Consider the following 26,191-nt stretch of genomic DNA (forward strand, 5'->3'; position numbering starts at 1 on the left):
TTAAGATGTATCTTCACAATTTAAGTTGTGCCGAGTTTCTCAAACTCGGCAGTGTTGACACGCTGGGCCGGTATACCTTCATTGTGGGGGCTATCCTATGCATTGTCAGAGATTCAGCGGCATCCCACCCACCAGATCCTGATAGCATGCCCAACCAGAGTGATGATAAAAAAGTCTCTAAATATTGCCAAAATCACTCTCAGTTAAAAACCACTGGTCTAAGGTTTCTTTCTCCTCCTTGAAGTAATTTGTTGTCATAGCAAGTGCTTCCAAAATGCCAACTTAAGTCTTTATTAGTGAAACTAGTATTCATTTTAGGGTCAGAAAGATTCTCAAATATTTTGTCAATTTCTACGCTCAACAATTCCACAGGAAATGGCAGCCAAATGGAGTTATTGGCACAAACATATCCATAGTAACACAAGTTTAAACATTTTCAGAGTCTTCTATTTAGGATTAATAAAGAATAATAAAGTGCCTCTTGGTGGTTGTCCTCAAAAATGGTTGCACTTTCTGGCTTTGCTGTTTTCCAGAGGGTCTGTTTGTATTTGCACAAAATTTCATTAATTTTTTAAAAAAATGTTTTTATCATGTTCCCATACTTTTTTTTTTTTTTTAAATATAGGAGACATGTAATTGACAACCTCAGATTTAATGTTGTCTTTTGTGACTTTTTACTTTCTCATTACAGGGTCACAACATCTTTGCTAATTTGTCCTCCAAGGAATATAGTGACCTTATGCAGCTTTTGAAGCAGTCAATATTAGCAACAGACCTCACGCTGTACTTTGAGTAGGTATTGGCATTTGATCTATTTGACAAATGGATATCTAAAATATCATCTTGTAATTAATTTTCAAGTCCATATTGGGGGTCGCCTGTTATTCTACCACTGGTATCAATGTGTAAATGAGCTAAACTTTTTGTTGTTTTCCCTTATCTAAATGAACTTCATTAAGGTGGTATCTGTAAGACAAGAAAATCAGGGCTACCATCACGTGATTTATAGCTTTCTTCTGTTTAATGAACTTTGTCTGAAACTTTTGACTCTGAAACTAGGTGATGGCCATTTTTATTTTAGACACTTGCTAAGATTGCTATTTTTGGTTATTTTATTTCTGGTGAAATCCAAAATGGTTTTGATGATGCTAATGAAAGATTTGTTGCTGAAAGGTTGACTTGAAATCCAAGTCTTCATTTCTTGCCTCTACTCTATCTCTCTTTATCAGAAGAGCTGTCCTCCTTTTTCCCAAAGTTCAAGCCTCCATCTGAGCTAGAAATTCCATCCCTCTTATTTCCCCTGATACCTGCTCCACCAGAGCAAAACCACCTCTTTTGGCAGCCTGAAAGTCTTTTCCTTCACCAATATGCATAGTTTCCTCTTAAAGACCAGTTTCCCTTCCTTAAAAAATTCTCCCACTTGATCTGATGGAGATCTTTAATTGCTTTTCAACTTACCTTTCTTTTACTGCCTACCTTTCAAAATAAATGGAACACAAAAAAATAAAAAATAAAAAATAAAATAAATAAATGGAACACATTTTCCTAACACCTGCTTATGCTTTGAAGACCAATGTGCACCTTCATATTCTACAAAAATTGTTCTTTCACAGGTCACCAGAAACTTCCTTGTCCTCAAATTCAGTGTCCTCCTTTACCCATTTCTGATATTGTCTAGCTTCTTTGAGACCTCTGAAGATTTACAGTCTTCTTATTGTCAATTTCTACCCTCTTCTCTTCCCCAACATCCAGCTGCTTTTCTCCCTCTTTTTCTGGATTCTTTGTAGGTTTCTTTTCTCCTTGTTCCTACATATGAGTTCTTGAACCCATATTCTTTCTCAAATCAGATTTATTCCCTTAGCCTCAACTCCATATAACCTGTATAGGTATGTAGAAGGCCCTGGAATTCTTCAGTCTAACCATCACATTCTAATCACATATCTCCAACTTCCATCTCAAAAACCTTCAGTGATTTCATTGCTTTCAAAGCAACCTGGAAACTTAGTTCAAGTTTCAAGGCCCTCCATAATCTGCCCCTAACCTTTTTTCCTTCTTATCTTCCACTTCTCTCCTACATGATTTGTCTTCTCCAACCAGACTGGTCTACATATTACACTTTGAATACATCTCACACAGTGCCCTGATGCCCGAATCATACTGTTTCTGCATGAAATCCTGTCCCTGCCCTTCCTCATCAGCTGAATTTTCCTTTAAGGTCCATTTCCTCCATCACCTTTTCTAGGAAGCTTGTTTCACTCCCTTTGAAATCTTAACTGCCCTTTGTTATTGTGTCAGTTAGAATTAGAATCAATTGTAAGGGACACAAAACCCAAAACAATAGTGGACTACATCTCTGTCACGTAGAAGAAATCTGGAGATCCACAATCTGGAGCTGGTAGAGTAGCTATATGAAGTCATCAGGGACTCAGTGCTCTTTTTATCTTTCCGAGCTGCCACCTTCAGCACATGGTTTTGACCTTAGTCCAAGATAGCTGCTTAAGCTCCAACCAGAATGTCCACATTTCAACAAGCAGAAAGAAAGAAGGGACAAGGAAGAAAGGGGCCAAAAGGTGATGCAAGCTATCTTTTAGGAGAGTTTTTTGGAAACTCCACATAATTCTTGCACTTACATTTCAATGGTCAGAATTTAGTCATTTGGCCAAACCTAGGTTGAAGGAAGGTTGGGAAAGGAAGTCTTTATTTTGGGTAGCTGTGTGCCCTGCTGAAAAGTAGGGGCTCTATTGTTAATAAAGGAAGGAGGGATATTGGAGTAGACAACTAACAATCTGTGCCCTAGGTATTTATTGTTGGATTCTGCTGAATGAGTTAGTGCATGGTATTGTGGAAAGAGTAAAGGCTTTGGAAGTATACTGGTCTGGATTTAAATCACATTCTGGCATTCTGCTTAAACCTGGTAGACTGAGCCCAAGTGTCTGTGTCCTTTCCCTCCTGAAACTCCACTGAAATGACACCAAATAAATTTAAAGAAAAATAAAAGCATAAATCTGCAAGAGAGAGGGCATGCAACAACTGAAAAGAGATGTCAATACATAAGTGGAAAACGGAAGACTGACCAACAAATGGTAACTGATTTAGCAGAGCAGAAGTGAAAAGTAGGGCCCACAGAGGAAAACATCTCTGAGAAGCAAGATAGTTTGCCCTGTAAGACCTTAGTTAGGAGCCCAGGGACAAAAAAAAAAAAAAAAAAAAAAAAAAAAAATGCCATGAAAAGGGGATATGACTCTCAAAGCTTAAGACAAGAAGATTGATAGAAAGTCAGTTTATGTAACACTCAGAGCCCACAAAGTCCTTCCCCAACATAGTCAGTTAGCTTTTTTTCCTCTACCCCTGGAGATAGTCAGAGGTTTATTCCCTAGAGAAATAAAAGACCAAACTCTGGACTGAGGGAAATACAAGGTAGAAATGAGATACAGAGCCAGAACAGGGGATAAAAAGAAATGGAACAAGTCTCTGGATTGAAAACCCATAGCCCAGTCACCCAGAAGCTAGGAGTTCATAAGCCGTAAATCCAGGGTTGTCAGATTTAGCAAATAGAAATACAAGAATCCTAGTTAAATTTGAATTTCATATAAACAAGGAACAATTTTTAGTATAGCTATGTCCCATGTAATGTGTGTGAGGACACATACATACAACTGCTGCTCAGCCTTTTAATGCCTGACCATTACATACAAAGAGATACCAAGGCTCACAGAACACTTTGTGAAAGACTCCCATATGAAATACAGAAGCCAAAGCAAATGGGAAAAAATGAAATTCAGAGAAAGCAGGGAGAGAAAGAAAACAAAACCCCAAAGCGATTATTAATATCTTTAGACAGCTAATGTATTGCATCCATGAAACAAGAACAGGATGCTTTAAAAAATAATAGGAACAACCACAGAAGAAAAAGCTCTTGATATTAAAAATAGGATAGCCAAAATAAATAAAATTAAGGCATTGGGGAATACAGTCAAAGGACAAACAGGCAGCAATATGGAAAATATTGTTTTGTTTCATTATGTGCTTTTTAGGATTGTTTGATTTGTTAACTATGTGCATGGAATACCTTGATAAATATAAATTTTAATTAATTTTAATATATAGTTTCAAAACAAAAATCCCAGCTCTGCCACTACCTGGCTGTGTGTTATCAGACAAATTATTCACCTCTCCAAGCCTCTTTTCTTCATACGTAAAATAGAGATAACAATACCTATGTTATCTGTCTTATAAACGTCTTACATCTCATAAATGCCTTGTATGTCTTATAAATGGTGGTATCCAATCTCATTGCTTTATAGCCCATTTATTTTGCATGTTTTGTGACCCTCATGATTGACTTAACTATGCTGATCTCTTTCTGAAATGATGCTCCTTGATTTAGGATTTATGGAGGCCTATACCCCTTTAATGTTTTTATTTCCTGTCTCTGGCACTTCAGGATTTTGTGTTATTTTTCTCAAAGTAGAAACATTTTCCCAAGCCAAGTTTCCAAGTAACTTCTAAGGGGGAAAAAAATCTCACAGTTGGAGTCCATTTATCAAGGCCTGTTAGGGACGTGTCGAATCACTGAGTGACCGCTGGGATGCGGCCAAGTAAGTTGGTTGCAACTCCTTTTCTCATTACTCTGTTCTTATCTTAACGCTGCAGCCCCTGCTGTTTGCTGACTCCCAAAGAAGTCGGCTTGTTCTCTTTTTGTCAGCATTATTGTCTTCTGAGGTTCCGAATAGCTGCTCATTCCCTAATCTAGACCTTCAGGAGGCTGATTCACTTGCCTGTTTAAAGTTGCATTAAAGCGTTGCCATATTTTTAGCCAAAACAATCCCTAGGGTTAATGAGGAGAACAGCAGTCACTATAGACTGTCACCCAGATGCATTTATTTCACAGATATACAATGGTGGGACTGGAAGGGATGTTAGAAATGATGTAATCCAATTCATCTCCTTTATTTTGTAGATCAGGTACTGAGCTCTAAAAGGTTAAATAGTGTAGCTTGGGTCACATAACTAATTAATGGCTAAACTGAAAACCACTCCTCTTTCAGGGCTTTTTCCACAATCACTGTATTCCTCCTCTAATGGAAGAATCAAGAAATAGTCATCATTCGAGTTGGAGATACATTTTATGGAATATTGACCTTCCCGGGTGTATGTCAATCAGTTTAATTTGCAAACCAGCATGGGTTCCCTGTGCCCTCTCCCAAAGCAGAGCTAGAGTCAAGGGCTTGCGTGCAGGTAGCATAGTTTTGGAAGTGGCGTCAGGAATAGGAGCAGGGCTCTGGGACAGTGACTCGGGAGGTAGGAAAGCTATTGCCAGGACGCATTTCCTTGTTGGTAGTTACAGTGGTCACCTGGAATTGATCCTGCAGGGACTGTCTGAAAAGTCTCAGATGCTGCACCTCAAAATTATCCACCCACCTCCATTCTTATCAGCAAAGGTTATTCCATGGGTGTTAACTCCTAGGACTTGGGACTTTCAGGATGTGCACGCCTGAGAGCTGGGGATTCTCCAGCAGTCCTCATCCCATACGTGGAGTGAGCAGCACCCCGGCAGAAAGTAAGCAATGCACCAGGGAGCCTGGGCAGGAACTTGGTGCAGCAATGGCTAGAGAAATGTGGGACAAGAGGGTGTGGGGTGGCCTGGCACAACTTCTCTCCAAGATTCTGGGGCATCACTGGTTCTTCTGCCATAGCTACTCAAATTGAAAGTCATGATACTATTGAGGTCAATCAAAAGAGACTCACTGCCTTCCTCCCCTAGGAAAGGGAAAGCACTCTGGAAAGAGCCAGTGCAGGCAGGGAGATGCTCTTCTGGACCTTTCGAAGAGAAGTTTATGATCCATTCCTACAGGCGAGATCTCCTGCCATGTGCCAAAAAGAGGAAAAAAAGATTCCTAGAAATGTGGAACCCCTTTAAAAATGACCACAAAAATTTGTAAATTTAATTTCTAATGGTTTTAGGTATTCTTGGGATTCCATACTATAAGTGACAGATAAAAGCAGAATTCACAGATTTAAAAAACAAAAATAAAACAAACGAAAAAACCTTAGTGTGAATTTCTAGGCTTCACAACCCAAGCCTGGGGGTTAATTGTTCAGTCTGATTTTCCAACTCATTGAAACATTTTCCAGTTTCTGCTGAGTGATTTTCAGAAATTGATTTCTATGCCTATTTCTGAGTCCCTCCAGTAAATAAGGCTTTGATAATTAAATAGTAATTTCAGCATCTCAAGCAGGACCTAGACGTACCCTATCAGTAACCAGCCATGCGACTTTGAGGGAGTCACTTAATCTCTCTTTGCCTTGGTTTCTTGTCAGCAACATGGGGACAGGCATATCACCCATATCAAACCCCTAAGGTCCTTGTGGTGGTCAAAGGAGATTACCTATTTGAAAGATAATTTTGTAATTTAAATAATTAAGATTTCAATAATCTAAATAATGTAAATTTAAATAATTGAAATTTGATAACTTTGATGACTTAAAGTAACTGATAAAAGAATCACTCAGCCAGAACACTTAATAAAAGTTTTACCATAAAAGATGATGCTTTGGGGCAGGGGAGGGGAGCAGAGGAAGAGGTCCAAAATTATAAGTGTTGAAACTTCAAAGAGAAGTCACAAATGCCCTTTCCTTTTGTCTGCATGTAAGTCACAAGTGATGATTATTAATAAAAACAATGACTAATGTTTCCTGAGTGCTTCCTTAGGAGCTTTATGTACACATTATCCCATTTAATACTTAGAGTAGTCCTATTAGAATAGGCACTATTGTTGACCTCCTAATACACAGGAGGAAACTGATGTTTGGGGAGATTCAGTAAATTCCTCACAATGCCAAATGGAAATCTGAGATCTGAACCAAGAAGTTGGACTCCAAACTGTTTGTAAGTACTGTGGCATTCTCTCTGCGGTTATAGAACCATTGGAACTGAGGCCAGTCCTGGGAACACGCAGACATTAGGGGCAGCAGTATCTTGAGTACGCCCGTGCCTGAGGCAGGTTACAAGCACACCAGGAAGTGGAGTAGAGGCTTCAGGTTAGAGCTGCACAGGAGCCTGTCTGGTGGGGCTGAGACTTCATTGAGAGGCTCCTTGTTTGCACCTGAGCTAAGCTGGGGCATCAGGAGTTGGCAACTCTTTCTTTAGCTTTAATATGGTTATGGAGGGCGTTGCTGTTGGGCGGCAATAGCAGTGTGGCAGCTGTGCCCAAAAGGCTCTGATCACATAACACTCTTATCTGTCATCCAGCAGGGCCTGCTCCGTGCCCAGCACCTTCGCAGCCTTATAGTATCTCCCTGTATCGCTGCGAGAATGGGAGCCTCGTGAATGCAGACATCTCACTCTTAGAGCCCCCAAACCTGACACACTGCCTGATATAACAATGTCTCAAAATATGAACTTTTTGATACTGAATTCTCGTATCAACCTCCTAAGTGGATATTATTATCTGCATCTTATAGATAAGGGTGCGTGGGCTTAGAGAGGGTAAGTAATTTGCCCAAAGTCATCAAGTTGTCTGCGCTCATATCTCCGTGCCACATTGACTCAACCACTATTTAAACCAAGAATTATCCAACAATTCAGATTTTATAAATCCATTTGGATGCTCAGTGCTTTTCCAGTTGGCTCTCTAAATTAATCAGACTGATCTTCAAATTGAAAAATCTCCCCATCCCTTTGTGCTCTACAAGCATTCATCAGCAATTATGGAAAATGCCCAATCTAATGGTATCTCTGTCTTTGTCTTTCCAGAGGGAGGCAATAAGTAACATTTTTCAAAAGCATCTGATAATGACAGCAAAATGTACTAAATTATCTTAGATTGTTAGAGGAGTTCTAGTTTGACCATCCTTTAAAAATTAGATTAATATCTACAACAATTCATTTTTTAAATACAATAGGAACTGAACAAATGTTTCTGCTACTATGCGGACAGGAATATTCACTCATTCATCATTCAACACATGTTTACTAAGAGCCCACTAAGTTTGGTGTTTTCAACTTCCACAGTTGCCTGCACTCAACTTAGCCACCATGTTGGAAAGAAAAAAGGTAAATGAACGCACAGTAAGGTGTAATGACTTATAAGTCTTAACCTATTCTTACACTTGAACAGAGCCTAGTGAACTGACCCACTGAAATTATTCTACTGTTAGAACAGGCACCACAGCAGGTTGATGAAAGAAATATTTTGGCATCTCTTGATGCATTTTGAAGCACTTTTACATAGGTTCATCCCCATGTCCCCATCCACAGATATTGCAACTAAATAAAACATGAGAAATCCATCTACTAGCACGTATTGTTGCCTTCTTTATGTACTTCTCCAGGCACTGTTCTGGTTTCTGGGGATGCACCTCAGAATTCTTACCCCAGGGGCTCTGTGCCCATAGGAAAGAGAGAAAAACAGTAATGCCGCAGCGTGAGGAGTGCTATAGCCAAAGAAATACAAGAGCAACTAGGGCGGGTGCCATCCAGCAACACCTAAACCACCTCGTGGCCTGGCAATTCTGCTTGGACTCAACCGACTGTTAGGACCTATGTTATCTCATCTTCTACACTTCTCAACATTCAGTCATTCTAGTCTATTTCCTGCATTTTGCCAGTTTTATTCATGGCAACAGAAGCACAGCATCAGACAAACAATTTCACTCAGGTTCTTAGCTGGCCTGTGTGTTATCAGTGCTAGTCTAAAGCCGGGAGACAATGCAGCTTCAAAATTGAATATATGACTTTTGTCCATCAGTCATAATTACTAGAGTTGACATCTGAATATTAATTTTCTATTCCTCTCTGGTGCTTTAACACCCAAATTCCAGAAATCTCTCCAGAGTCTACATTTAGCAATCAACTGTAGACATATGATTTGCCTGTTGAGTGAATATTAAGAACACTGAAGGAGGGGTGCCTGGGTGGCTCAGTCAGTTCAGCGACCAACATCAGCTCAGGTCATGATCTCCCGGTTCACGATTTCGAGCCCCACATTGGGCTCTGTGCTGAGAGCTCAGAGCCTGGAGCCTGTTTCAGATTCTGTGTCTCTGTCTGTCTCTGTCCTTTCCTTGCTCATGCTCTGTGTCTCAAAAATAAATAAACATTTTAAAAAGTTTTTAAAGAACACTGAAGGAACAAATCTCTTCCCCCCTTCACCCCCCCCCACCCACCAGGCCCCCACACTCTTGCCACCCCTGCCTGTTAATTCAGGGGCTGGAATTACAGAAGATCACAATGACGATTTGCCATTTTGGGAGTAAAACCTTCCTAACTTTCATGCACTTTTAGTAGATTCAGAACAGTGAGATGAATAGATAGATGAAGAATATGTGTACATATATACATGTACAGATATATAAACTTACCCCAAAGTTATTTGATTAACATATACACAGAAATGGTGATTTCTCACTTTATAAATAAAAGGTGTCTTGCAGATAAATTACAAACCGGAAAGATTTTCAGTGTAGTGATGGGTGACCGGTAACCGATCTTTAGAATTATTTTTGAGGGTAATTTTAGCAGTTCTGTTCAAATGATGCTTTTTTAAAGACCGCTATTTTTCTAAGTGGAGCATATGTCAGGAGAGCAGGATAAAAGCCTAATAAAAACATATCTGATTATAAATGAGATTTTCCAGTAAGTTGCTTTTCACTAGCTGAGGTATTTGCCATTGTCCTTGAAAACCAAGGTTCCCAATGATCTGCTTGAGAAGTTAATGATATCGCTCCTCATGACAGAAGAGTCTGGATCCAGGGAGTATTATATAACTTTGTAGATTTTCAAATGTTCGTTTTAGGAGTCCTATGTTTTTAAAAGTGCTCATATTTCTAATAGTTTCACGTATGCTCATGCTGCTGAGTCTGTATAATCTATATACTCACACACATATAGATGCTGAAAGGAGCAGCTGTGTGGGCAAATTCATTTCTCAAAAGCACAGTCAGTGGATTTCACATTGTTGCTTTGTAATGTTCATCGCTAAGGAGAAGGTCAGAAATACACCCCACCTGGAGTGTGAACCACCAACTTGGCCTGGGCCATTTGCAACTTTTCTGTGGAGCATCCCCTTGTTGATGATGGAAGGATCTCTGTCTGGTGCCTGGCTTGGTGCTTGGTATTTGGCACTTCTTGGCACAGCAGGCTGCAAGGCCATTACATCTCATGAGGGCTGTCTCAGCATGCAAGACTATCTGGTCCGCAGGGCTCATGCGTCACCCAGTTTACAAAGATGATCTCAGAGGCCAGAACTGAGAGGCTGGGGGCCTAGAATCTACCTAGACCTGCCCATAACTGCCATGGGACCCTGGAAAAATCACCTTCCTTCACCAGAATCACCTTCCTTCACCTTATCGTTTGCTCACGTATAACATGAGAGAAACAGCACATGTTTCTCAAAGGTACCTGTATACCTCTAACAGTCTATAATTATAGTGAAAACTCACATATAGAAAACAAAGCCACTCTATGACCCAGCAAGTGTATATATGCATGCTTGTGTGTGTGTGCACACACATAGAGGCAGAGAGAGAGAAAATGCACACAAATTCACAAGGAGACATGTATAAGGATGTTCATAGCAGCAGTATATGGACTATGTAATAGCAAAAAAAAAAAAAAAGGAAACAATCTAAACCTTCATCATCAGGAAATACATAAATAAATAGTGGTTTAATAATACATGGAATAACCACATAGCAGTAAAAAGGAATGGCCTAAAACTCTACATAACAACATGGATGAATGTCACAAACATTGATCAAGAAAAGCAAGTTGCTGAAGAATACATAGACTACAATGATACCATTTATACAGTTTTAAAATACACAGAGCAATACTTTGCATAGTTTACCGAGTAAAATTATAAGGATGTATGTGAAGATGATTCATACAAAATTTAGAAAATAGCCATCTTGTGGCAGGAGGGAGGGAGGCAAAAGCAAGAGTACAGAGATGCTCAGGGGCCTCGACGGGATGGGGAAATCTTTATTTTGGGGCCGGATGGTGGAGAGATGGATACATTTTCTATCTCTGGTGTGCAATTTTCATACCTCTTAAAACATTTTAAGCATGAATAATAAACTTGTCATGTCATCTTTGCATATCATTACTTCAAAATCCTTTTTGCAGCCTTAGGAAAATGATTTAACCGATCTCCTGATCTTTCAAACTAGTTAATTTTCAGAAACTTAAAAATTTTCTAGATGTATTTTGTTTTCAACTTTAAAGCATATGACTATTTGTGTAACCAAACATATTACCAGATGTATGATATACATGGTTCCACCAGTGACTAAACTTGACGAAACTATGGTGTGCAGAAAGTCCTATTACCTTCTGAGGTCATAGTCAAACCTTGGGAGGCCAGAATAAATAATCAAGAAATAGCCATACTTTAGGCAGTGGAGGAAAAATAAAATTAGTATGCCACATTTTTCCTTGCCCTACAGAAAGATTCTTCCCACCTCTCCTCTACCCACCATCCCCCAGGGATCGTGGATAATCCCTTTTGTCCTGATGCAATGGAATCTAATTTTGTTATAATGTGATGTGAAGCCTATAACCTATTTTGGGTTCAGTTGATTTAAGGCTTTCACACCAGCAACTCTGGCTATTACGGTTTCCATAGCTGGGAAATTTACCCTTACAGTTTTGTTCAGTTGCGCTGTCACAGATTTGCATTTTTAAAAAATTCTTTTCTGCATTGAGTTAGCCGCCTAGATAATATGTCTCCATTTTGCATCAGAGATGTTGTGTATCATATACTGAGCATACTCTCAGCAGATAAAACAGTATCAGTGGCAGGAGGGTCAGACATCAGATTGGAATGATGCTCTTAAATTTCCCACAACGTGTTTTGTTGGCCTCTTGGTCTGGTAGGAATCTAGTCCTCAAGAATCTAACAGAGCTTTCCTTGGATCGATTTTATGTTGCTCTCTTATCTCAATCTCTCCAAATGGCAACTGTGAATAGTCCTATACCAATAGAATCGAGGTGAAACCAGTGGCTGGAGAGTTATTTTATAAAATGAATAGGTTTCTGAGGGAATCATTTTCATTCATTCATCACTTCAACAAATATCTATTGAGCTACTTACTCCTACACATCGGGCATTGTCGTAGACACTGGGGATCCAGGAGTGAAGAAAAGAGGCCAGGCCCTTGTCCTCACAGAGTCTGCCTTCTAGTGATTTCTTAGGATAACTCAGAGGATTGAAGTGACATCAGGTACACATGACAACAGGGATGATGATAGGCAAGCTCTTTCAGAAAGACTTTCATGATTTTCCACAACCCTCCAAGCAAAGCTCAGTGCCTTCCTCTGTGCCCCAGGACACCCTTGTCACTCAGGGAAACTGATATTTCAACAGGTTGCTTTTGTATCCCAGCAGTGCCACTCACCAGTTGTGCAACCTTGGACCAGTTAGCTCAACCCTTTCGAGCTTAATAACTAGCTAATCCTTATTGGGTATCTACTATGTGCCAGGCTCTCTACTAAGTGTTTTACATAAATCATTTTATCTAATCCTTATACCAACCCTACAAGACAGATCCCGTTACTATTCCTCCTACTAATAGAAAACTGAAACCCAGAGAGGCTAAGTAACCTACTTGAGGTCAGTCATGTGGGTAGTAAGTGACCATAGTAGTAAGGGCCCAATAAATGTTAACCTCATGCTGTGGGGGTTGGGGGGGGGGGGGGACCAGGAGTTGGAGCAGGTCATGCACATGCATTGTCAGAGCCTATTTAAAATCCTGATACTTTAGGGGCGCCTGGGTGGTTCCGTCGTTAAGTGTCCGACTTCAGCTCAGGTCATGATTTCGCGGTTTGTGAGTTCGAGCCCCGCGTTGGGCTCTGTGCTGACAGCTCAGAGCTTGGAGCCTGCTTCGGATTCTGTGTCTCTCCGTCTCTTGGCCCCTTCCCTGCTCATGCTCTGTCTCTCTCTGTATCTCAATAATAAATAAATGTTAAAAAATTTAAAATCCTAATACTTTATTTATCATGGATTTTCCTGCATTTATGTTGTTTTAAATATTGTATTAAAATATTGTTTAGCTTGATAACTGAACTTTTGGGCACCCACTTAAATTTTGCGCCCAAAGTGAGTGCCTCTCTTACCTCACTCTAGTCCCAACATCATTAGTAGTATTGGTATCACATTAGAAAGGGAGTTCCTATTTATTTGTTGATTGCCCCTGCTGAATTCAGAGATGTCTAAAGATTCCATCTATGTCTTGTGTCTCTAAAGCCTTAAGAGTTGGCACAGAGCAGGTGTTCAAGAAATAGTGGTTGAACCAAACTTTCTGCTCCACAGTAATTCAAAGGAAGACTCATTCAGTGAGAAAAGAGAACTAGCTGACCTCTTCAGTTTCATGTAGTACGATTAGTCCATTGTATTTTATTATTGTCAGTAATACTGTTAATATTATTTACATATTAACCACAGACGTCAGGTATTGGGTATCTACTAGAGTCAAATGCTTAACACACCTCATCTCAAATTCTCATCACAAAGCTGGAAACTGAGGCTCAGCAATGTGGAATCACTTGCCCTGGGCCACACAGCTAGTAAGTGACAGTCAGCATTAGACCCAGGTCAGTGTGAGTCCAGACTTGAGTTCTTTGCATTCTACCACCTCCCTTTCTCTTTCAGTGTATAGTCTGTCACTGAACAGACTGTGGCATGACCGTGGCCATAGAGAAGGGAGCAGGCAAATGAAGAAGATGGTGAAGTTATACAAAGAAAAGATAGACACACACTGAACACCCAAAGGGGAGGGGAGTGGCTGGGCGCTTCCATATCACTGTGCAATGCCATCTCTGACCATTGCTATGAGGTTGTTGTGGAGATTATCCTACACTGTGGTGTGGCCCTGACCTGAATCCACTTGAAGGGGTAAATCGAAGACCTGTCTGTGTGTCTCAAATAAGAGAGCCACATGTTTGTCTTCCTGACCTGCCTCCTTTCGGGTAAATTGAGTAGTTAAGTCTGACCAGATGACAAGAAGTCTATGCGGTTGGGCAGCTGGTGATAGGCACCCCACATCAGAAACAAGGAACCAACTGCACCCAGCATTATGTTCTTTGTCCCCAGAATATAATGGGTCAGTGCTAAATGTCTAAGATCCTACTCTGATTTCTACCATGAAAGACATGGTTGTATTTTCCAAAGTGTACTTCTTGAAATGTCAGTACGATAGAATTCTGTGGTCAAGGAAGCTTAAACAGGATTTTCTTTTTTTATTATTATTTTTTTTAATGTTTATTTTTAATTTCGAGAGAGAGAGAGAGAGAGAGCGAATGGAAGAGAGGCAGAGAAAGAGGGAGACACAGAATCTGAAGCAGGCTCCAGGCTCTGAGCTACCAGCACAGAGCCTGATGCAGGGCTCAAACTCACAAACGGTGAGATCATGACCTGAGCCGAAGTCTGATGCTTAATCAACTGAGCCAACAGTCGGTTGGGGTGCCCCAACAGGATTTTCTGTCAGTATTTCTCAGAGCTTTCAAAAGCTCTGGGTGGTGAATCTCCAAGGGAAGTAGATTATAGGCAGCATTTCTCCAACCCAGTTGGCCAGGGAATCCCTTTATGTGGAGTACCTCCACATGGGATGGACTCTGGGAAGCTGTGTGTCAGGATCTTTTAGACAGTATTTCAGGAGAAAGTGCCAAGAAGGTGAAACCTTGGGAAATTATTCTTAAGGAATCAAAATGTTAATGTCTTCCTTTTTTTCCTTTTTCACTATAAAAAAGAAAAGTTCTATAACTAGATTAAAGGAAAGTTGTGAAAATAAAAATAAATCACCCTTATTTTCACAACTTGAGAATATCCTGTTCTTGTCTTTTCTGTATCTATATAATTCCAAATGTGTATCCTTGTGTGTGTGTGTGTGTGTGTGTGTGTGTGTGCATCCAGCACTTAGAACGTGCAGACACTATGCTAACTGCTTTGCATTTAACCCTCACAATAACCCTGTGAGTTAACAAATATGATTCCCATGTTAGAGATTTGGAAATTGAGGCTCAGAGGGTTTAAGTAACTTACCAATTTGCACAGTAAGTAGGTGACTGAGCCACTGTTTAAACACAGGTATTTCTGACTCCACAGACTATGTATTTAAGCACTGAAATGCTGAAATAGTTATTTTCTACCCTAGAAAAAAAGTATTTGCCCTGAATTTACTACCAGGGAGTTTATCTTATCTGAGATCCTCATACAGCTCAGTTCCATGTTGAATGATAGAAGGGTATTCCAAAATTGTTCCCGCTTTTTATTTGTCCTTGCCTCCCTCCTCTGACTTCGGGTAAGTGTCACAAGGACTTCACAGCAAGTAATCCTAAATGCCGGGCCACATTGTTTTCTGTTTTATGACTCAATGATTTCCTGTGTTGTAAATGCATTCAGAAATGATTGTGGCTTTTTCTTGAAGCCTCAACATTTTTTAAAAAGTGATTTATTTTGATAGTGCTTTAGCCTCATGATTTCAAATATTAAGTTACTTGGTTCAGGTGATCTTATATTTTCCCATAAATGTGTTTATGTCACCCCGCAGACTGAGAAATTTCATTCCAGATTTTTTTCTTTCTTCCTTCATTTGATTTTGTGCAGGAGGAGAACTGAATTCTTTGAACTTGTCAGTAAAGGAGAATATGATTGGAACATCAAAAACCATCGTGATATATTTCGGTAAGAAGCAGCTCTTGTTTATGTGTTTTTTCATTATCTGAAGATTTAGTCATGCTTTTCTGACAGTGCTAAGGGCACACAGTGATTTTTAAAGCAACAAATCTTAGCTTACATTCAAAACATTCAGAGAGTAGTTGAATAATTAGAGAAAAGGTAGGGTGTCTTTCCATCTTCTAATTCATTATATTTTTGCCCCCTCACCATAAATTTGCCTTCAGAATTAGAAAATGGTGCTCAAATTGATTCAGTTTCAGCAAGCTGTGACTTCCTGTTTTTCCTGGGGAAGCAGAGTATGTAAGTTGAGGAGAGAGAGGATTTTTGAACCTTAGAAAACATCACTACCGAAAACAAAATGGCAAATGAACTTTTGTTTTTCTTTAGAGACAACAGATGTTATACACAGAAAACCAGTTGGAACCGTGTTGGTGGCAGAAATAAGGAGTCTGTTCTACACTTTTCACTGGACTTCTTCCTAATTGTTTAGAAAAGACAGCAGCAAACCACTATCCTTACGTGGCACATTTGAATCCCCTGACTGTAGCCATCCAGACAGCTAGGCACTACTTCTCTTTTTCTCATATCCTGTCCCTCCACTGTCCCTACCTCACTCACCCCGAGACTTCTGCTGTCTTATTCCTGTGCCAAGCTGGTATTTCTGGAAAATTTTGTGAGGCCAGGACTGTGGGCTCGCTGTATCTGCTCCACAACTGCTAGAATCACCCAGAGCACCACCCCTATCGTGGCTGCCCCATACCTGCCATGCAAGCCCTGCCCCCAGCCCCCTCCAGCTTCAGAACACAGGGCTGCCTGCCCCTCCCTCTGCCCAGGACCACTCTTCATACTTTCCAGAGGCCTTCTCCCCTCCCACAGTGATATTTCTTTCTGCTATCTTTACAGACCTTTTTCTTCTTCCTGCACAGAGAAGGAGGGGGACCCTTCCTTGTGTCCTAAACTAGCTCTTCCCTTGTGTCCTAACTCTGTTCCCTCTGCCTCCTCCTGCCTGCCCCCCCCCCGACTCCTGAACTTGCTATATCGATTATACTCATCTACATTGCATTTAATTGCTTGCATTTTCAGAATCTGTTTTTCCATCATGATCATTCTAGGCCTAAAGATATTCTTCTAACTCCTCAGGGGGAAAAAAAAAATTCATCCCTGAAATCTGCCTTCTTCTCAAAGTCCAATCATAGCCCCCTTCTTCCCTTCAATTGCACACTTGATTCACACTCCTCCTAACTTCTCAGAAGGCAGTGTTTTTCTTTTTAAATAATTTTTAGTTCCACAAGTAATTATAGGGATATATTTTTCTGTAACAAAATATGACAGGCCCCTAGACCCCCCCTGGGCTTCACTCCCATGTCCCATACTGACATATAGCTACACAATTTGTTGTATCCTTTCCAACATTTCCAAAGCATTCATATATGTGTATATTCTAAGGAAAAATACTGTGTAGTGTGGATTTGTTTGTTTTAATGTAAGTTATATATTTATATCTCAGTCTGAACTTGCTTGTTCACTCAACTATATGCCTTGGAATTTCTTCCATGTCCAAACATCATAGTTGCATAGTTCTCCAAAGAGAACTATGCATAGTTCTCCAAAGTATGGATTTACCACAGAGTAGTTAGCCATTCTTCTACTGAGGAATTGGGTCTATGAAATGTGATTTTTGCTCCTTTTTTTTTTTTTTTTTTAATTTTTTTAAATGTTTATTTATTTTTGAGACAGAGAGAGACAGAGCATGAATGGGGGAGGGGCAGAGATAGAGGGAGACACAGAATCGGAAGCAGGCTCCAGGCTCTGAGCCATCAGCCCAGAGCCCGACGCGGGGCTCAAACTCACGGACCGCGAGATCATGACCTGAGCTGAAGTCGGAAGCTCAACCGACTGAGCCACCCAGGCGCCCCTTGCTCCTTTTGAAAGTCACCAGTCACCTCCCAAGGATCAAATCGTAGGGTCTTTGTTCTCTTCCTTGATCTCGTCACACCCCTAATTGCCCTGGCCTTTCCTTTCTTAAATCTCTCTCCTGCCTTGGATTCTGCAAAGCCAAGCTCTTCCAGATTTTCTGCTTTCTTCTGACTCCTGCTTCTCCTCTTTGTTCTTCTTCAGCCCTTCCTCCTCCCCCGTCCCCCTAAAATGTAAGGACCTCCAAGGACCTGTTTTTACTTTCCTCAGCATGCATGCTTGTGGCTTTAAGTACCATCTCTGCTCAAATGACTCCCACCCCATGTCTCGAGCCTGGCCTCTCTTTTGAGCACAACTCCTAAAATGCCAGTGCCCATTCCACATCTCTACCTGGGTGTTATCCTGCAGAGGTTTTCAAACTTTTTTTGGTTGGGAATCCCAAATGTAAGAAAAATCTTATTTGGAAGCTCAGTATGTGAAACAGGTGCTCCAGGAGCTCTCCACTGGCCCCCATCTTTGCCTCCCCCCCCACCCCATTTCATGGTTAGACTCGTGTGCAGAAAGGGCCGGGGGGCTCTAGGGGAACACTGTCTTAGAGAATTTCAAAATAGTAATAAAACCAACTAAAAGTTGGCCTGCTTTTTATCACCACCATGTGCCTGCAGTCTAAACAATGTCAATGATAAGCTACTTCTCCCTGAGAAAAATCTTTTGTTGGCATAGGTTCTAAACAGTTGCTGAGACTACTGCTGAGTATCAGAATAGTTGCTATGAAAGCTCCCAATTAGCACATTATTACTTACCTATAGTCGTACATATCTCGTACATGTAAGCTAAGTGTAAAAGTGCCCCATTATCTAACCAGCCCCTGACACAGGTGGATGCAGTCCACACCTTAGTGCAAGTTCCTGATGCTTCAGAGCCTTTTGCCCTTGCTCTGGAGATAGTTCATGTTTCTGAGCCTGCAGAGTTTCACAGTCCTGCTTTTAAACAGCATATCCGACAAGGATAGCACAGTAATGGCAAGGATAAAAAACAACTGGAGTTACTTCACTTCTGTTATTTTACGTCGACTATTTGGACTTTTTATTTGTGTTTCAAATTTAAAATAGTGAAACAGAGGGCGAAGTGCGAAGTGTGATTTTTGTTTGGTAAATGTGAAATTCAGTTCATACGTGAACTATTTTACTGAATATGAATATTTTTAAATTAAAATTTATTCGTTTTCTTTTTTCTTTTTTTAAAGTTTATTTATTTTCAGAAGGAAAGCATGAGTGGGGGAGAGGCAGAGAGAGAGAGAGGGAGAGAGAGAATCCCAAGCAAGCTCCACACTGTCAGTGCAGAGCCCGACGTGGGGCTCAAATTCACAAACCGTGAGATCATGACCTGAGCTGAAATCAATAGTCAGACGCTTAACCAACTGAGCCACCCAGGCGCCCCTGCTAATTGTTTTAAAATTAGAAAACAAATTGAGAAAATAATGATTAACACAAGATTATTGTTGAAATAATTTGGCATATGGAGGAGAAGTATGAATAAAAAAATGGTGCAAGTATCAGATACTCTGGAGAGAGATTGAAAAGTCCAATGCCTTGTCTCACTCTGGTACCAGCAGAATGTAAAGTGAGAAGCATCAGGGTGTAACAAGAGGGGGTCTGGTGTCTTTTTTTTATTATTATTATTTATTTTGATTTTTTTTAATGTTTATTTATTTTTGACAGAGAGAGACACAGAGCATGAGCAAGGGAGGGACAGAGAGAGAGGGAGACACAGAATCCGAAGCAGGCTCCAGGCTCTGAGCTGTCAGCACAGAGCCCGACAGGGGGCTTGAACCCACCAGCTGCAAGATCATGTCCTGGGCCAAAGTCAGAAGCTCAACCGACTGAGCCACCCAGGCGCCCCATGGTATCTTTTTGATAATCACAGAATCCTGAATACTTACTCACTTTGGGAAAGTTACTTAATCTTTAATCATTTACCTCTCCATGAAATAGGAATGATGGCCCCTACTTGGGGCACCTGGGTGGCTCAGTCAGTTAAGCATCCAACTCTTGATTTGGGCTCAGGTCATGATCTCACAGTTTGTGGGTTCGAGCCCCATATCAGGTCTGTGCTGACAGTGTGGAGCCTGCTTGGGATTCTCTCTTTCCCTCTCTCTCTGCCCCTTCCCCGTCCCTGCCTCACTCTCTTGCACACTCTTTCTCTCTCTCAAAATAAATAAATATTACATAAATTAAAAAAACACATTAAAAAAATAGGAATAATGACCCCTACCAGTGGGTTCAGAAGATTTATTGAGTTAGTAGTTAGTTGGTAAAGCACTTTGTACAGAGGGAGGAAAACACTAGACTGCTTGTTACAAAAGATCAAATATGAAGAATGCTCTGATTTGTTGTTCCGCATAGTGCTTAACACAGGGATGCTTGGGATTAGATGTTACCTGACTCCTGGAGGGGGGGTTCTGACACCATTGTGCCTGGTGGCTCTGAATGACCTATTGTTACCGGCTACTCTGCCCTGTTCCCTGGAGGAGTTGCCCGGGGAAGTGACACAAACCCCACTAGCATCTAGGCATGCTCTGCCATCTGGGAAGCAGACATGTTTCCAAGGCATTCGAGTATGAAATGTTGACACCCGACATCAGGACAGCCCTCTGACCTCTAACAGCACACCCCTTTCTTCCAAAAGGAGCCAATCAAGAGGTGGTGTCCCAATTCCAATCCTTCATTGCTTTTCATCACATACTGCTGGCTTTAGCACAAAGAAAGCAAATTTTGGACAAGGAGTGTGCCTTGTTTTTCCCGCTTCCCACCACATCAAATTATAAGCACCAGAGTTATCCACAATTTCAGTTGTTCCCTGTGTTCTTATATCCATGGTTGGATGAATTCTAGTTAAACCCAGTAGAAATCTGTCCCCCAAAAATCTGGTTCAAATGTTCCTGTGCTTTCTTATATGCTCAAATTACTGAGAGCTTAGCTGAATATGTTTCTTCTTCATAATGGTGACAAAACAGGGCTGCAGCCAGGTAATAAACTAGAGTGAAACACTGTGGCTCTCCCAGTAAATCTGAGCTCCGTAAGGCAGGTGACAATGAAGGAGCTCCTATGGTGGCAAGCGCCTTGCCTTCTGCTATAGGTTTCTGTCCATTCCCATCAATCAGTGATAAGTTGGTAAAGAGATTTATCAGCTGTGTATGTGGCATTATATACTGATTCCCTTGCTGATAGTTAAGAATAAAAAGCATTGTCCATCCGTCCATTAGAGATTAGTTTACGCAGAACTTGCTTAGCTCAGGTACAGAGAAAGTAGTGCTTTGCCTTCCTTGATCCGCTGCAGACATAGCAAAAGGGCACCGGAGGGTGTGTGTGAGCTTTGTCTTCCTAAGCAGTGTGGCCACAAGACGGAGATGCTAAACATGGGGACGGTAAACAGTGCTTCCCTTGTTGAGGGAAAGACATGTGAGTTGGCCTTAGTCCCATTTTATTTATTTATGTATCCAGGACGGGATTGTTTCGGAATGCAACAAAAGATTATTCAGGCTGTTTTGTTTGGTTCTGTTTTTCAGATCAATGTTAATGACAGCCTGTGACCTTGGAGCCGTGACCAAACCATGGGAGATCTCGAGACAGGCAAGTGGTGATTAATGGCAGGGCTCAGCAGAGGAGGAACTGCGGGAGGGGGGCGGGGGGGACAATATTCCCAGAGCCCAGACTCCCAGGCACTGAAACCCTAGTCAATTTGCATCAGTATTAACATGGTGTAAAAAATAGCGGGAGGCTTGGGCACGACATAGTTTATTGCACAGCCTTTCTTTAATGTGCTTCCACTGAATAATAGTATTTCTGACTCTGTAAGATTTTGTTAACACTCTAAATCCAAATAACGCATTGACCATTTCCTAAGGCAAGAGTTTCAAAAATAGTGTTTTTAAATAGGTAATTGTGTTGTAGCACAAGGTCCACTTTTTTCTCATCTGGAAAAAAAAAGAAAAAGAAAAAGAAAAGAAAAAAAAGGAAAAAACAAACCAAGGGGTCAAAAGGAAAATTTCTTTTTATTTAAAGACTATTTGGAGATGAAATCACTGTGGCCAAAGTGTGTAATATCCAACTTTAATTTGTACCCCCCAAAAATCGTGCCTTTACCATCTATCTGGTCTTACTGCTAAAAGTGTTAGTTTAGAGCAAGAACAGGTTTCAAGCCAGTAACCACACAATTTAAGATCCTTGATTACTGATAGTATTTGGAGATTAAACTCTTTTTTAATTTTCATGTGGCACACCTACTCTGTGGGGTCTAAAATAGTAACTTGGTATCTTAAGTCTCACCATTTTAAGGAAAATAAAGTAGACTCATATAACAATAAATAACTAATATTTATTGACTAAATATCTAATTTTAAATGACTCCTTTATATGTATTATATCATTTAATCCTCCAACTTTGATTTAGGTATAGTTAGTCTAGTAGGCTGAATAATGGCAACCGAAAGATATTGGATGCTGATTTCTGGAACCTGTAAACATTGCCTTAGAAGGAAAAAGGGTATTTGCTGATGTGATTAAGTTAAGGGCCATCATTATCCTGGATTATCCAGGTGAGACCTAAATTCAATGACAGGTGTCCTCCTAAGAGAGAGAGAGAGAGAGACACTGGGAGATTACACATTCAGAATAGGGGAAGAGGATGTGAAGAGAAAGCAGAGAGTAGAGTGATGTGGCCACAAACAAGGGAAAGCTGGTAACTGCCAGAAAGTAGAGGAGGCAAAGGAAAGATTCTCCCTTAGAGGCTCCAGAGCAAGCTCGGCCTTGGCAAAACCTTGATTGCTGTCTAGTGAACTGATGTTGACCTGCCAACCTCCAGAACTATGAGAGAACAGATTCCTCATTGCTTTAAGCCACCAAGTTGTGGTCATTTCTGGCAACGCTGGGAAACTTATACAGTTATTACCCCTATTTCACAAATGGGGAAAATGAAGCCTAGAAAAGATAAGTAGCTTGAGGTGATACACCTAGTAAGTTGATAGAGCTAGGTATTCAAATCCCAACAGAGTAGGCTCCAAAGCCTTCGTTCTTTACAGCACTTCTACTCTTTCTTATACCAGATATACCAGTTGGCATTTTTAAATGATGCCATTGTGTCAGCAGAATGGGCTGTTATCCCTCAGCCTCAGTGGCTTAACACAACACACTGCTTATGAACATGTGCATCCAGGACCAGCTTGGTACCATTCCTCATTTTGGACTGCGACTGAGGGAGCAGCTACCATTTGGATCATTCCGACAGAGGCCCTAGCATGTCTTGCACTGGCAAATAAATGCAAATAAATCCCCAGAAATTCATTGGCCAGAACTTGTCACAAGACCCCACCCAACCAGGAAGTAAAAGCCTTTCCTGTGCCCAGAACGTAGAAAGCCAGAAATAGTTGATGAAAACGTGACTACCACAGTTTGCCCTTCTAATCACCAAAAATGTGATTCACTCTCCTTCCTCAGGCAAAATATACTCATCCTGTCCCCAAGGGAGATGACCCAAATGTCCCAAAAGTCATGGTATCAAGCTCAAGTCCAGTATCTCTGGGTGATCTATGCCAGTCTCCACATCAGGTCTGGATGCAAATTAAAGACCTACATGCACCCCAAACACAGCATCTGACTTACACTCAAACCACAAAATACTCATTACAACACTCCCATTCAGAAGGGGAAGAGATGACCAATATTTGGCAGTTAGGAGGCCACGGCAATTCCAAAATCCCACTGGGCATTCACTGGAAGGCCATCTACTCTGTGGTAGACCCTAATTCTCTGGGAGATGCTCCCCAGTCATCATTGTCCATGGCCCTTAGATCTACCCTGGGACATTATTCCTTTTCCATTGCCTTCCTTGGCTGTATCCAATGACCAGGCAGTTTTCTCAGCCTGTTTCCCACCTAAAGAAGATTGAGGACCCAAGGCTTATTTTAAGTTTTAAGTAGTCACAGTCTTAGGGGGGTTTTGGTACTAAACTCTCTTAAACATTTAGTCAGCTTCTTATGTCTTTGATCCTAGTCACTTCCATTTGCCAATAACCACATCCACAGTTCCATTCTAGACAGACTTCTTAGATCTGCTCTATCTCTTTGCTTCCTTGTATTAAAGAACAAAGAAAACTAGCATATGTACTTCTTTCTTCCTCTTTCATGATCCAGTTCCTAGTATTCAGGGCCTAATGATTTCTCTGGGCCATTTGTCCAATTGAAGGGATATCCTATGTACCACCTAATTCATTCAGTTTTTAACTGTGGATGCACTGGCCATACCTTTGATTCTAGTTGTAAGGCTGGGTCTTGATCAGCCTTTGTCATTCGAAACATATCTCAATTTTTATTTTTACACTTTGGGGTTAAAAAGCAGCTCTGTCTTCCATCCCTGAAGATGAAGACTCTGAATTTGTGACTCTCTCCTTTCTCTTTCATTCCTGGTTGTAAACCTGCCAATCCTTTTCAGAGCTCACTTCTTACAATACTTAGCAAAACACAGTCAATAGCAATTCTCACATGCTACCAACATTTTGTTTTCCAGTATCTTCTCCTAAGGCTGTAAATTCATCAGATATATTATTTGCTTTATTTCAAAGAGAATTGTACAAAATATTTTGCCACTGTGTACCATGGGTGTCATCCTTACAGCCTCCAACAGCCGTTTCCTCACTGTTTTATACCTGCCCCCCAAGCTGATGCTACATATTTTAGGGTCTTTTATTTTTCTTCCTTCTTTTTCTTTCTTTCTAAAAAGAACACACCTCATTTCCATACCATTTTTTTGTGTGAGTCAAAACTAGGCTAGGCTTTGCTACAATAACAAATATATTCTCAAATTTCAGTTGTTTTACTCAAAGAAAAGTTTATTTCTTGTTCCTATCACAGTCCAATGCAGATTTCCTATAAAGTTCTCCTCCAATTGAACTTTGGTTTTCATTTTGGTTTTCAACTTCACACTTGAAGTTACATAAACCAGGGAGGAATTTGCTTGGTTGAGTAGCGTATTTCTACATCTCTGCCCACCCTTCACTTCCCCAGTATGGGAAGCCTCCCCTATAGTAAAGTCTGGACCAGAGAAGAGATAGGTATCTTCCAGGTATCGGGAAAAACTGTAGTAGTGGGGTGGCCTCTTGAATTGGGATGGAAAGCAGTGGAGGGGTAGAAAGCAGAAGAAAATTCAGGGGACCAGGGGGAAAATAGAGAAGATTGGAAAGAGAGTGGGATGAGATATGATATGCCGGGACTTTCAGAAACCCCAGTGAAATGCATGTCAACAACTAAAGGAGCAGTAGCCCACTTGGGAGTGGGAAAGGGACAGGACAAAGTACTTAACAAGAAAAAAAGGTTCTGCATTGACGTTGTAGACCAACTTGGGAGGCCTATTGGCCGGTCTCTTGGTCATTGATGTAAATAGTATTTTATTTTTAGGATGTGAAGTTCTGCTGATCAGTGCAGAAAAAACTCAAGAGTTTGGGGAAATAAAGCACAAAACCATGTTTTTCCAAACACTTGCTTCAGAAATCGTGCCACAACTCTAAACTGGAGATCTCATTTGTGTTTGTCTCCAAATTGAATAGGTTAAAACATTTTCAAAAACATATTTCTATGATTTTAGGAAACATTTGGACAAAAATAATAGAACCCTCTTTTAAAAATATAAATATATTTCTAATTTCCTAGAAGTTGATATTTTTAAATTTCCTTGCAAAATGGTTTTTTTTACTGGTGTCTATTCCAGTTTTACTTCCTCACAAACATGACTCTAAGCATGTGGGTTTCCCCAGTGACCCCCCCCCCCCCAGGCCTGATTAGCATCTCAATTTCCTTCTTTAATAAAAAATTCAATTAGGAGCCACTTAATGTTCCTGATTGGGTTTTTAAGTACAAATGAAACAGTGATACAAGTTGAACTGTGAAAGAAGCACAGGGGAGATACCCAGGACCACTTTAGAAAGATCAAGGACAGGGTTGTGTTTTAATTTCTTTGCTTTCCAGGGGTGATAGACCTGTGTAGGACTCCTACCTGGGGGTGACCTGATGTGCACATTTGTATTCTTTAGTGCAAAAGACCCACCTCAGAGCAATCTGAGGGAGTGTTCTGGGGACTGAATAAATGAGGCCAGGCCCTTAGGGGACCATTTCTTTTTTAAAGGAAGGCCAGAGACAGAAAGAGAGGCCTGGAGTGCTAATGTGGCAGAGACTAGAGAGAGAAGTGAATCAGTCCCTAGAAAAATTGAGCCAGCTCCAACTAATTTTATGCTATTAAATTTTTTAAAGGTACCCATATTCCTTATTAGAAATGTTTAAAATCTGGACTGACTAGATATTCTATTTCTTTACATATGAGCTACATACTTGCTATTCTCAGGGTGTGCGTGTGTGTGTGTGTGTGTGTGTGTGTGTGTGTGTGTGTAAGAGAGATGTTTTTATGTTTTATCAGTGGTTATGATTTATGGTGGACAAAATCTCTTGAGAGATACACTTAGGTAAATTATGTTGATTCTATCCACTTGACCAAAAATTAAACCATTCTAGCCTTTTCCAGACCATGAATCTCATCTTCATAAGATCCTGGAATAGA

General features: G+C 40.6%; 1 protein-coding gene across 3 annotated transcripts in view; it reads left to right on the forward strand.

Moving 5' to 3' along the window:
- PDE11A (phosphodiesterase 11A) overlaps nucleotides 1-26,191 on the forward strand; it is a 413,214-nt gene that overhangs the window by 348,879 nt on the left and 38,144 nt on the right. For all 3 annotated transcript variants that reach the window (XM_060621932.3, XM_060621931.3, XM_060621933.3), the window contains exons 15-17: nucleotides 692-792; nucleotides 15,603-15,680; nucleotides 21,157-21,220. In XM_060621932.3, the coding sequence (XP_060477915.1) occupies nucleotides 692-792; nucleotides 15,603-15,680; nucleotides 21,157-21,220 (243 nt within the window). The remainder of the gene's footprint in view (nucleotides 1-691; nucleotides 793-15,602; nucleotides 15,681-21,156; nucleotides 21,221-26,191) is intronic.

This window comes from Panthera onca, chromosome C1 (assembly GCF_046562875.1).
Source record: "Panthera onca isolate mPanOnc1 chromosome C1, mPanOnc1 haplotype 2, whole genome shotgun sequence".
Lineage (NCBI taxonomy): Eukaryota > Metazoa > Chordata > Mammalia > Carnivora > Felidae > Panthera > Panthera onca.